Source organism: Dipodomys spectabilis, unplaced genomic scaffold (assembly GCF_019054845.1).
Source record: "Dipodomys spectabilis isolate Male_0828 unplaced genomic scaffold, ASM1905484v1 ptg000127l, whole genome shotgun sequence".
In the NCBI taxonomy this organism is placed as follows: Eukaryota; Metazoa; Chordata; class Mammalia; order Rodentia; family Heteromyidae; genus Dipodomys; species Dipodomys spectabilis.
In genome coordinates, this window is record NW_024870804.1 from 4,259,631 (window position 1) to 4,272,622 (window position 12,992).

General features: G+C 39.7%; 1 protein-coding gene across 6 annotated transcripts in view; it reads left to right on the forward strand.

Annotated features, from left to right (window-relative positions):
• The window catches only part of Tnrc6a (trinucleotide repeat containing adaptor 6A), an 85,476-nt gene that overhangs the window by 14,590 nt on the left and 57,894 nt on the right, over positions 1 to 12,992 (forward strand). For 5 of the 6 annotated variants that reach the window (XM_042689772.1, XM_042689774.1, XM_042689776.1 and 2 more), the window contains exon 3: positions 9,869 to 9,959. In XM_042689772.1, the coding sequence (XP_042545706.1) occupies positions 9,869 to 9,959 (91 nt within the window). The remainder of the gene's footprint in view (positions 1 to 9,868; positions 9,960 to 12,992) is intronic. The other variant, XM_042689773.1, reaches the window with a different exon arrangement.

Sequence of the window (12,992 nt, forward strand, 5' to 3'; positions counted from 1 at the left end):
TGTTTTCCAAACCTTTGACCTCACTCCCTTCACCCATCTTTTCTCTGACTGGGTTTCTGGTGTACTCTCTGTTGATGTTTAGTTTTGAAAGTTATGAGTGACTTCCTGTTGTGTAGGCCTGGACTGATTTTGGTCATTAATTTACATAGAAATACAGAAAGTAGAAAAAAAGGATGCATCTAGAAGAAAGGGAAATAAGAAGGATGGGAGGATAGAAGAAGTGGGAACTATAAAGAAAAAAGTAAAGCAAAGTCTTAATTCACAGATGTGATAGGTGTTTTATAGCAGGCTCCTAGCATGTTCTATGTGGAGATAACCTGCCCTATGGTGAGCTGTGAATGGTGGTCTAGCTGAGTCCACAGGGAAATTCTTCCTGTTTTCTCTTTCCTAAGCAAGTAGAATCATCTCTTCCATTGACATAGTTAGTCTAACAACAGAGCCACTACATTTTTGTTTTTAAAATTCAGACTTGTCATTTACATTTCTCCCTTTAATCATCGCTATGAATACCACCAGCTATTCCAATTCCTTAGGATTGTCTTGGGTTTATGCTCTGTGTTTATTTTTCGCTGCTACCATTGTGTGGGCCTTAACACTCTTAGATAACTGCACTTGTCTTCTCTGTAGTCAGCTTATTGCCCATTTTAACCCAACATTTTTCTTCTCTTCCAGTCAGTATAAGTCCTGATATCTCATGCTAACCTTTTCCCTCTGGGGCGGCCCTTCTTCCCTGTCTGCAGGAATCTAGACTGTTCAGGTTTTAGAGTACACTAGGAAGTGTTCTTGGCTGTGATTTAATGAAAGGATGCTAAATAAAATCAGCAAAGGAAAAAGGCCCATAGGTTAAAATCCCAGAGAAACTAGATACAAGCTTCTCAGACTTCTCTCTTCTGCAGTCATAGGAACATGCTTAATTTTCCATCCTCAGATTATAACAGCACATGTAAAATGTTTAAAGGAGGACTCATTAGAAATTCACTGGGAGTTCCTGGAGGGGTGGAGGGGTCTGGTCCTGCAACAAAATTCCTGTGTAAAAGTTCTAGGAAAGAAAGCAGGTGTTCAGCATAAAACCATGCTGCTTGTTCACTTTAGAGATGTGTACCTATTAGTTAGGGAATGGTTTAAAATCTCTTGAAATCCAATATCCTTGATACCAGCCAAAGGCTAGCTTTGTAGTCCTTTCTAAGATCTATATTCTTAGACTTGCTATGCTAGTTTTACTATTCTCTGCACATAAAGGAAGTCTACCTCTAGCCCCTTTAAAGTAATGTTATGATTATATTATGATTTAACCATTTCCTATTGACTCTGCTGTATTCACGACTTGGTGTCATTCCTTATAGAGGTCTGGATTGGAAATGGATGGATTGTAAGAGAGGGAATTCAGAAATTTACTCTGAATAGATATTTTCAAACTGCTTACCAGAGGGCTTAATGCTTAGTTCCAGTAGAAGTGGACAATACTGCCTTTGATAGGGTTTTAAAAGTCTTTAGGGAAAAATTCAAGAATACTTATCAATAGGCCAGATTGAGGAAACTACTTTTACAATGCCTCACATCAGAAATGTACTTTTTGTTGGTCTTGATCCTGGGGCTTGAACTTGGACTCAGCTCAGTCCCTCAGCTCTTTTTACTCAAAGCTAGTGCTCTACCAATTGAGTCACAGTTCCACTTCAGCTCTTTTGGTAATTTATTTGAGATAAGCATCTCCTGGTGCTGGGCCCTAGTGGCTCATGCCTGTAACACTAGCTATTCAGGAGACTGAGATCTGAGGATGGCCATTTGAAGCCAGCCTGGACAGAAACATCTGTGAGACTCTTATCTGTAATTAATCACACAAAAAGAAGTGGAACTGTGGCTCAAGTGATAGCATGCTAGCCTCAAGCAAAAGAAGCTCAGTCTCCTGAGTAACTAGTATTACAGGAATGAACCACTGGTACCTGGCCAGAAGTGTATTTTTGTTGTTGGTTGTAGGGCTTGAACTCAGGGCCTAGGCACTGTCCCTGAGCTTGTTTCCTCAAGGCTGGCACTCTTACTACTTTGAGCCGCAGCTTCACTTTCTATTTTTGAGTGGTTAATTAGAGATAAGAGTCTCATGAACTCTTCTGCCCATCTTTGGACTTTGATCCTCTGGTCTCAGCCTCCTGAGTAGTTAGTATTACAGATGTGAGCCTCCATTGTCCAGTTCTGAATTGTGCTTTTAAAAAACAGTTTAAGAACTTAACATTTGTGAGGTTAGTGCTTTTTCTGTTTCTATTTCAAGAGGGTTTTCTCATGTCTTTACACTGAGGTATACAGACAGAAAGGGGGGAAGGTGGTAGGAAACATAACATATAATTAAAAAGGTACAGAAAACAAAAACAGTGACAAAGAAGAAATAAATAAGTAAAAACAAAATAACAAAAAACCTTGTTTCCATTTCTTATAGTTCATTTCAACAAACATCATTTTATATGATCATATGTAAATGGCTATTGAGACTTGATGATCCTCTCCTAAGAGTATCCTCCTTTGGTCACACTGTATGAATGTCTAGAGTCCTGTATAATTCATCATGTTCAAATGTATTTTTTTTTCTACCATCTAGTGTGTTTACTTGTAGATTTATAGGCACATTCTAGTTACAACAAAATGAGGGAACCTGTGCAGCCCACGTTTCTTTGGGTCTGGCTTACTTTACTTAATACATAATTTTTTCCAAGTTTTTCCATTTCCTTACAAATGGTACAATAGCATTCTTTCTGATGGAAGCATAGTATTCCATTGATTATATGTACCCCATTTTCTTGATCCATTTGTCTGCTGAGGGGCATCTGGATTGGTTCCATATCTTGGCTATGGTTAAACATTAAACAATGCTGCAGTGGACATGGTTGTTCTGGTAGCTTTAGTGTGACTTGTTTGTAGTCTATTGGATAAATGCCCAGGAGTGGAGTTGATGGGTCACAGGGAAGCTCTATGTTTAGTCATTTGATGAACCTCTATACTGCTTTCTAAGTTTATCTGTTCTGGGAGAGTAAGAGGGAGCACAGAAATAAATGGTGGAGGGGCTGGGAAGGTGGCTCAGTGGTAGAGTGCTTGCCTTGAATGCCCGAGGCCCTGGGTTGGATTCCTCAGCACCACATAAGCAAAAATAAAAAAGCCGGAAGTGGCGTTGTGGCTCAAGTGGTAGAGTGCTAGCCTTGAGCTGAAGAGCTGAGGGACAGCGCCCAGGCCCAGAGTTCAGGCCCTACAACCAGACCCCCCCCCAAAAAAAAAAAGAAAAGAAAAGAAGAGAAATAATTGGTGGAACAAACAGTGAACAAATGCAGCAGCCATGGTACTCAGTAGACACTGTTGAAAATGAACTATACAACTTGGGGAGGGGGTGTTGGGAGGGAAAAACTGAGAGGAAACCAAATAAGTGACACTATTCAAAAAGAAATGTACTCATTACCTGAGTTATGTAACTGTAAGTCCTCTGTCCTTTACAATAACAGCAACACAAAAAGCACAAAACAAAAATAGGAAAAGAAAGCTTACAGCAGCTGTCCATAGTTCTGCCACTTGCTCTTTTCATTTAGTAGTGTTAGGAACATTCCTTCATATCAGTAAAGAGATAGCTCCTTTTCAGGCTGTTATGCTGTGTCAAACCCCTTTTTTTTTTAAATTTTATATTGTGATTAAGTGATTACATAAATTTCACAAATTTCATAGTATTGTGACATAGTGATACTTAAAGTCACAGAGACATCCTAACCTTCATGAGGCAAATTGTCATTATTGTGGTCTATAAAGTTTGTGAATTCTATGAGCTTTGACAATACAGCTATTTCTTCCGCATCGGGTGATAGGTACATTTCTTTCCTTTTGCTTAGTGTTAGCTGTTCCCTCTATCCCTCTCATCCCCTCCCTCCCATCACTGCCCTTGAGTTGCTTGGTTCATTTTCATCAATGTCCAGTGCAGCTGATGGGTCTCTCTGTTGTATATCTTCCCATTTCCTGTTTCTGTTTCCTCCTAGTTTCCCTCAGATGTGCTCATATATACCATATATGTGGTCAGCAGCATGGGGTCATTTAGTAATGATAGAACAAGATGAGTGGAGGTCCTTTGTTTCTCTACTCCTGTTTACTTTGTCATATCTCCTTACATTTTGTGCTGTTTGTCTCTGCTCTTGGCTTACCTCCCTCAAATGATTTTTTCTAATTCCATCCAATTCTCTGAATGCCATTATTTTGTCCTTTCTAATGGCTACATAATATTCCATTGTATGTAGGTACCACAGTTTTTGGATCTAGTCATCTGTAGTGGGGCATCTGGATTGTTTGCATATCTATTGTAAACAGTGCAAAGCCATTCTTTTTACTACTGGACATTCCGTTTCTCTGCTCTTAGCTATGTGGACTAGGACAGCTATGTACTAGTGCTTTATTGCTATAAAATACATTTTTACAGATGCAGTGGCTGTGTAGAATATAATGTGATTAATTGAAGCCACACTTGATTATACTTTGCAAGAGATTGTTCTTGTTTTAGTATCTTATGGTTTTGGTTTTTGAGACAAGGTCTTGCTGTTACATAGCTCAGGTTGGCCTCAAACTCTAGATTATCCCTCTATCACTCCTGTAGTGTTGGGATTACAGGCACATACAGTAACACTTGACCAAAAGATTTTAATAGTTTTTATACCCCCTCATAATATGAGTTTTCTAAATTTTTTTTCTGGTCTGGGGCTTGCACTTAGGGCTTAACCACTGTCCCTGAGTCTTTGTGCTCAAGGCTAGCACTCTCCCATGAGCCACAGCACCACTTCTGGCTTTTATGAGTAGCTTATTGCAGATAAGAGTCCCACAGGGACTTCTCTGCTTGGGCTGTCTTCAAACCATGATTCTCAGATCTCAGCCTCCTGGGTAGCTAAGATTACAGGCATGAGCTGCTGGCACTTGGCTGAGTTTTCTTAATTTTTATTTCTGCCGTGACTTATTCTTGGACATTTTATGCCAATAAAATTGGTAAAAATAGGGCTGGGAATGTAGGTTAGTGGTAGAGTTGCTTGGGTAGCATGCATGAAGCCCTGGTTTTGATTCTTCAGCACCAAATAAACAGAAAAGGCTGGCAGTGGCTCTGTGGCTCAACTGGTAGAGTGCTAGCCTTGAGCAAAAGAAGCTTAGGGACAGTGGCCAGGCTTGGAATTAAAGCCCCAGGACCGGCACCCCCCCAAAAAAAATTGGTAAAATAGAAAATAGTTTTAATTTGCCTTTTAATTTTTTTTCTAGAAAAAAAATACAGTAATTCATTGAAAAATATTTTGAGTTAGGTTTATACTTATAAATGCAAGCTCTATTGACCTTGGAGAATTTAATAATACAGTTAATTATATCAACAGATCAAAAATCTGAGGCTCAGGGTTCAAAGCCAGCCCGAGTGGAAAATTGTGAGACTTTCTTTTTTTGGTGGGGGCAGTCTCGGGGCTTGAGCTTGGGACCTGGGTGCTGTTCCTTAGCTGCTTTTGCCTCATGACACTCACTGTACCACTTGAACCACAGCACCACTTCTGCAATTTTTGGTCGCTTACTGAAGATCAGAGTCTCACAGACTTTCCTACACAGACTAGTTTTGAATCGTAATCCTCAGATCTCAGCCTCCTGACTAGGATGGCAGGCCACCAGTGTCTGGCTTTGTGAGACTCTGACTTCCAATTAATCATCAAAAAGCTAGGTACCCTACTGTTGAGTAACCTCTAGTCAAAAAAAAAATTTTTTTTTTTTTTTTTTGCAGTGGTTGTTTTCCTCCCAGCTCAGCTTCTCAATTAGCTAAGATTACAGTAGTGAACCACTGCTGTCAAGCCACATTTTTAATTTGCTTAATTTTTGAAGTTATTTACGTGTTTAAGAAATGCAAGGGCTGGGAAGGTGGCTCAGTGGTAGAGTGTTTACCTTGCATGCATGAGGCCCTCGGTTCTGTTCCGGAAGTGGTGCTGTGGCTCAAGTGGTAGGACACTAGCCTTGAACTGAAGAGCTGAGGGACAGTGCCTGGACCCAGAGTTCAGGCCCCATGACCAAAAAAAAGAAAAAGAAATGTACAAAAGGTTTAAACAGTGACAGATTGCTCTTCCCCTCATCTCCCATTAAATTAGTTCCTACCATCACCACACATCCACAGACACTGTTCATGCCTTGAGTGCTTCAGGGTCTTCCCACACAGGCGGTTATGGGTATATATTCCTCCCTATCTCGCTTTTCTGTTTTTTTGCCATTGGTCGTGGGGCTTGAACTCTAGACATGGACACTGTCCTTGAGCACTTTTACTCAATGCTAGTGCTCTACCACTTTGAGCCACATCTCTATTTCTGGCTTTCTGGTGGTTAATTGGAGCTAAGAGTCTCTTGGACTTTCCTGCCAGGCAGGCTTTGAACCATGATCCTAAGATCTAAGCCCCTAAGTAGTTAGGATTACAGTTGTGAGCCACCAGTGCCCAGCCCTCTCTGCATTTATTTATTTATTTTTTTATTGTCAGTCATGGGGCCTGAACTCTGGGCCTGGACGCTGTCCCTCAGCTCTTCGTGCTCTACCATTTGAGCCATAGCACCACTTCTAGCCTTTTCTGCTTATGTGGTGCTGAGGAATCAAACCCAGGGCCTCATGCAGCGAGGCAAGCACTCTACCATTGAGCCACCTTCCCAGCCCGCTCTCTGCTTTTTAAAACATTCATAGCATATTGTTTATTCTGTCATGCATAATGGTGTTTTTCATGTTTTCTTATGGGTAGAAATTTCTGCAAATCTCTCATAGCTTTTTAGCTGACTTGCTATGTTTCTTTTTTTAAAACTATGTAGCTACTCAAATGTGGGGCCCCACAGCTCTGCTCAAGGCTTGCCTGCTACCACTTGAGCCACAGTGCCACTTCTGGCTTTTTCTGTTTATATGGTGCTGCGAAATTGAACCAAGGGCCTCATGCACATGAGGCAAGCACTCTACCACTCAGCCACCTTCCCAGCCCAAGGAAGACACTTACTAATGTCAACAAGAATCTTTAAAATTTGAGAAAGGAGAAAAAAGTCCTAGGGAACTTGATAACACTTCATGGAGTAATAATGGAGTAAGAGTGCAAGAAGCAGTAACACTGATGATGATGAATAAACACAGGGGTAGATGGTCTTTTAGATGCTGCTGAGATGGGTTCATGACTAGGCATTTGGGTGCTTTTCCCACTCCTTCACCCCATTTTATTTTAGATGGATCTTGCTACATAGTCCTGCTTTCCAAGTGCTAGGGTTACAGGTATGCACTGCCATGCCCAGCTTTATCCCCAGTTTTAATATGAAGAAAGTAAACTGGCACCAGAGAATAGAATAGGACTGCCTCTCAGTTTCCACAGAAAACTACAGGCCCTTGAGATCACATGAAAAGAATTTTAAGAGTGGCTCACCAAAAGGAGAGTTTTACAAGGTGAAAGTTTAACAGGGTTTATTTTAGTAAAACAAGGTTTTTAAAGTAAGGAGAAAGAGAAACATATCCTGTTCCCCATGCAAGAAATAGTTACGGGATTTAAAGTTGCAGCCATTACCTGCTGCTTTCATGCTTTCTGACTTTGGGGAACGCACATGGTCATGTCTAGCAATCCTAAACCCTACAGAGGAATGATTGAGGCATGGTACATTGGGTAAATCTGTCAGGCTTCTCCGATAGCTACATGACAGATCCACAAAAGACAAGAGACTGCAAGTTATCCTATACTTTTGACTAATTTTAGCATTCATGGGTTTTACTCAATTATTGTCAACTCTACGTAATGCCGCTTTTTATCTTTCACTATCTGCTTGCATCTCCTCTCAGTATCTCATCACAAAAGCAAACTTTTTTTTTTTTTGGTTGGTCATAGGGCTTGAACTCTGGGCTTGGGCACTGTCCCTGTGCTCTTCAGCTCAAGGTGAGGCTCTACCACTTGAGCCACAGTGCCACTTCCGGTTTTCTAGTGGATTATTGGAGATCAGAGTCTCACAGATTTTCCTGCCCAGGCTGGCTTTGAACCGAGATCCTCAGAGCTCAGCCTCCTGAGTAGCTAGGATTACAGGCGTGAGCCACCGTCGCCCGGCTAACTTATTTTTGTTTTAAGCTTATTTATTGCAGCACACCTCTAATGTAGGTTTCCTTCCAGTTTCTTTTTTTTTTTTTTTTTTTTGTCGGTTGTGGGGCTTGAACTCTGGGCCTGGGCGCTGTCCCTCAGCTCTTCAGCTCAAGGCGAGTGCTCTACCACTTGAGCTACAGCGCCACTTCCGGTTTTCTGGTGGTTTATTGGAGATAGGAGTCTCACGGTCTCTCTTGCCGGGCTGGCTTTGAACCGCGATCCTCAGATCTCAGCCTCCTGAGTAGCTAGGATTATAGGCGTGAGCCACCAGCGCCCGGCTCCTTCCAGTTTCTTATGGACTTGTCTACCTTTCTGATTTTAACTTCTGCTGCATCCCCACTACCATCCCTTTGTAACAAATGGTTTTCATTCCTAATCTGTAGGTGGTATCCTAAGTCTCCTTGTCACTCTTTGGAAAGCTTCCTCAGGTGACAGAGCCAGCTATTGTTTTGTATGTGATGGTTTTCTCCAAATATCTGAGGGATTTGGTGGTTGATTTTTAAAATTTTTAAATGAAGTTTAGTTTCTAGATTCTAGGGTAACGGGGGGTAGGTAGCCAGAATGAGTTTCCTTCACCTTTACATGGACTTCTGTCCCCAGAAAGAAGACTCCTACCTAAATAAGACAGCTGGTATATTGGGTGATGGGTATGGCTCCCTGAGGGCCTGAGGGAGGGAAGACCAGGAGTCTCCTCAAACGCTGACTTCATCTGGGTCATGCACATTCTTGCAGGGTGTCCTGCAGATTTAGGTTTGGTTTAAAAGCAGCAGCTACTTGTGATGGGAAGTGTGTAGATGGGATGGAGTAGCACTATATAGCCTTTCAATCCCTCAGGTAATCTTTTCACCTTGTTACCTCTTCTCACTGTCTTTTGATCTAGGAGCCTCTCTAAAACTCTACTAGAGGGGATGGCAGGTACACACACCACACCTGAGTGAGGTTCAGGGGAAGGAAACAGTCACATTTTGAAATCCTCAACCAGAGGTTCTGTTGTCAATGTGGGGTATTTGAGGTTTCAAAGAGTTAAACTTACATAAGTAGTACGTTATTTCCCAAGAAATGATTCATTTGGGATGTTTATAAAATGAAATTATTATTAAAATGCTGAAATATATGCAGTCTATTTATGAGTAATTTGTATTGTTAAAATGTCTGGGGTATAGTTAGTATAGTTAGCATGTGCAAGGCCCTGGATTTGATCCCCAGCAATACAGATAGAATTTGTGTTTGTGTGTATGTGTGCGAGACTGTGAGTGTGTGTGTGTGTGTGTGTGTGTGTGAGAGAGAGAAGTGTGTGTGTGTGTGTGTGTGTATTAATAACAGAACCTGTTTGGAGCATAGCAAGCCAAAGATGCCCCCAGATATCTAAACAGAAGATTATGAGGGAGGTCCCAGTCATCACCATTAGCTGCTAGTTGATAATTGGCACCAGTAATAAAGTAAGTAGCTTACCAAATGTTGTTTACATTCTACAATGGGAGAGAATTTCTTGTTTCCCAGTGTAACATTTGGTAATTTTAGGTTGTCTTCTTGAAGAGGAAAAAAAAGGACAAAACAGTGCTTATGAGGAGGAAAGCTTTATTAAATTAAAGGAAGTGAATTGTTTCTTGTAGTAACTATGTAGTAAGAATTAGGTTTCATGCTGCATTTTAAATGCATGTCCTGTCTTAATTTGTTATAAAGTGAAAAAAAACCTGTGTACACATTATTTTTATTTCTTAATACATTTTTGGGAAAGTTAATTGCAACTGTGTGGTTCAGGGATTTAGTGCAAGAAGAAGAACAGTTGATGGAAGAAAAGAAAAAGAAAAAAGACGAGAAGAAAAAGAAGGAAGCTGCTCAAAAGAAGGTGGTATGTGATAAACTTTGTGTTAATCAGTTTAAATATAGATGAAGGTTACTCAAATCTGATTGTTATAAAGCATTAGATTTATTCTAAATTCAGTGAAGGTTTATTTTAATACTTAAATGTTTTTGAATATGCATATAAAGTAGTAGCTTGATGTGCACAATTTAATATATAATGCTGCCAATAATTTTTCAAAGGTAAGTATATTATGTAGTTATTTTTCAGTTAGCTATTTCTAAGAATTTATAAGGTGTTCCCACTTAAAATTTTGTAAGTGGCGAGAGTGTGGAATTTGTAGCTTTACAAACAGGATTTAAACCCTCATTTTTTCATACAGCGCAAAAGAGTAGTGTGACCTTAGATTTTATTTAACCTCCCTGGGCCTTAGTCTCCTTAATATTTTGTAAAGTGAAGGTTGAATTAAATAAATAACGTTGATTATACATAGTAGAAAATAAAGTAATACAAGAATACAGCATTTAAGGAGAGGCAAATAGATATTATGGGGAATAAAGTATCAATATGATGTTTTCCTTTTTATTTAGTACCTGAGCTGATTTTTGAAATCTGTAGTTTAGCTACTTTAAAATAAGCCTATGACATTATTTATTGTAGAATACCAGTGCAGTATAAGAAGCAGTAATAAAGCATTATGAGTTAAGGCTAAAAGACTATGCCTTTAATTATAAAATTACAGATGGTTTGGTGGTGCATAGTTGTAATCTCTACTCTCAGGAGGCTACACAGGAGAATTGTGAGTTCTAGGCAAGCCTAGACTATACAGCAAGACCCTGTCTTAGAAAAAAAACAAAAAACAAAAAAATCCAAAAACTGAACAATACTAAAACCATTAACAACACTATAAGTTATTAAACTAAAGGCTAATGATATTATATCAAGCTTGAAAGGACTTTACTATAAGATTCAGTGAGTTACTATTCCATTTCTTTGTTGCTGTGAAAATTTTTTACTTAAATTTTTAAATCCATACACCATTTTAGGAATTGGGTATAGATTATAACCACATATTTACCATCACTTTATATAAATGGGAAAAATTCAAGATGCAAAGCTATGGTGGTAGTTTTGTTTTTACGGGGAACTGTTGAGGCACTGTGAAAGTTGTATTGACAGTTTGACAGTAGGACAGGAAATTTGCCTAGGATAGAAATTAGATGAGTAGCGATCCAAGTACAAAAGGACCTCAAGCAAAGCAAACTCAGAACAAAGCATTTTGTATCTTACACATGTTAAAAGTATGGGTTCTGAATGGGAGGGGCCAGGTAGAAATAACTACTGAGATAGGAAAAGATGGTGGTAGCATAGATTCTGTGTGAGACCTAACCATGGGGAAAGCATTGAAGGTGTTCTAATAGGGAAACATAAGTTCGCAGTGTAGAAATGCTGGAATTGATTGAAAGGAATCAGAACTACATCAACAAAATGTTCCCTTTTTATATGGTACCTAAGCTGATTTTTAAAATTTGTAGTTTAAATTTAGCTAAAATAGACTGAAAACACTGAAATACTTGCAAATATAAAATTTGAAAATCAAAAATAATAACCCATTGTTTTGCTTAAAAGATGGGAAGGGAGAGAACCCAATCTGAGTGACTTCGGTACAGTTGGGAGCATTCACTCAGAAAGGGAGGGGAGGTGATCAGTACGTTAGCTCTGCATAGTACTGAGCTTAGGGTGACATTAGCAAGGCTAGGGGAGGAGTGGATGGCACAGGGCTTTTGAGGAAACTGTGAAATGAGTAGAGCTGACAGTTGAGCTGGCATATAATTTTAGATGCTTTCACAGGCAACCAGGAAGGAAAACATAGGTGTATATTATAGGTAGAGTTGGGTAGACTTTTGGCACTCTTTGAGGTCTTAAGTCCCTGATGAGGGCTTGTTTATGGGAGACAGTCTACGCTGGTCAGTGTTTTCTACACAGAGTTTGTGAAAGAGTTGTGTCCTTTTTAAGTCTTAAGATTGAAGAAGGCCATTTGCCCAATAAAAAGGTCTTTCGAGGTAATGCAGGAGGATGTTGGGTGCACTTTATAGAATTGTATAGTGTTTGAGTATTGCATTAGGCCCTGTTGGTTCTAAGGAGTTTAATCAGGATTTAGCTAGTAAGTCAGAATATATAAGAATTGGCTGTAGAAGAAGTTGAAGGCATATTTAAATGTATTTGGTTGGAATTCATGTTCACTGAGAAAATTTCTAAGAAAGGAAGATGTCACTAGAATGTTTTCTTTGAAGATTGTGTTTTTGTAGGCATAATTTTTCAGTTAGAACAATAATGGCTCTAATTATCAAAGATTCATCCTTAGATCCTTTCATAACCAAGTTTCTTTCTTTCTTTCTCCCTTTCTTTCTTTCTCCCTTTCTCCCTTCCTTCCTTTCTTCCTTCCTTCTTTCCTTTCTTTCTCTTTCTTTCTTTCTTTCTTTCTTTCTTTCTTTCTTTCTTTCTTTCTTTCTTTCTTTCTTTCTTTCTTTCTTTCTTTCTTTCTTTCTTTCTTTTCTTTCTTTCTTTCCTCCCTCCCTCCCTCCCTCCCTTCTTTCTTTTCTTTTTTTGTTGGTTGTGGGTCTTGAACTCTAGGTCTGAGCTCTGTTTCTGAGCTCTACAGCTCAAGGCAAGCACTCTACTACTTGAGCAACAGCAACACTTTAGGTTTTCTGGTGGTTAATTGGAGATTAGTGTCTCACAGCCCTTCCTGCTGGGACTAGCTTAGAACCTTCCTCTTCAGATCTCAGCTTCCTGAGCAGTTAGAATTATAGGTATGAGCCACTGGCGCCTGGCTCATGACCGAGTTTCTAAGTCACCGAGTCAGTAAAGTTGGTGCTTTATATGTGCTCAGATTAAGTTTGTAGATAGCACCTAAATGGAGATTATTTCTGAAGAGACAGATCTTCATACTCTTTCCAGCTTCTTCCCATGATTATTCCTACCAAGTTCTATTGGGACCTCATCACAGGATGAGAGATAATATTCTTGGGCTGGGAAGGTGGCTCAGTGGTAGAGTACTTGCCTTGCATGCATGAGGCC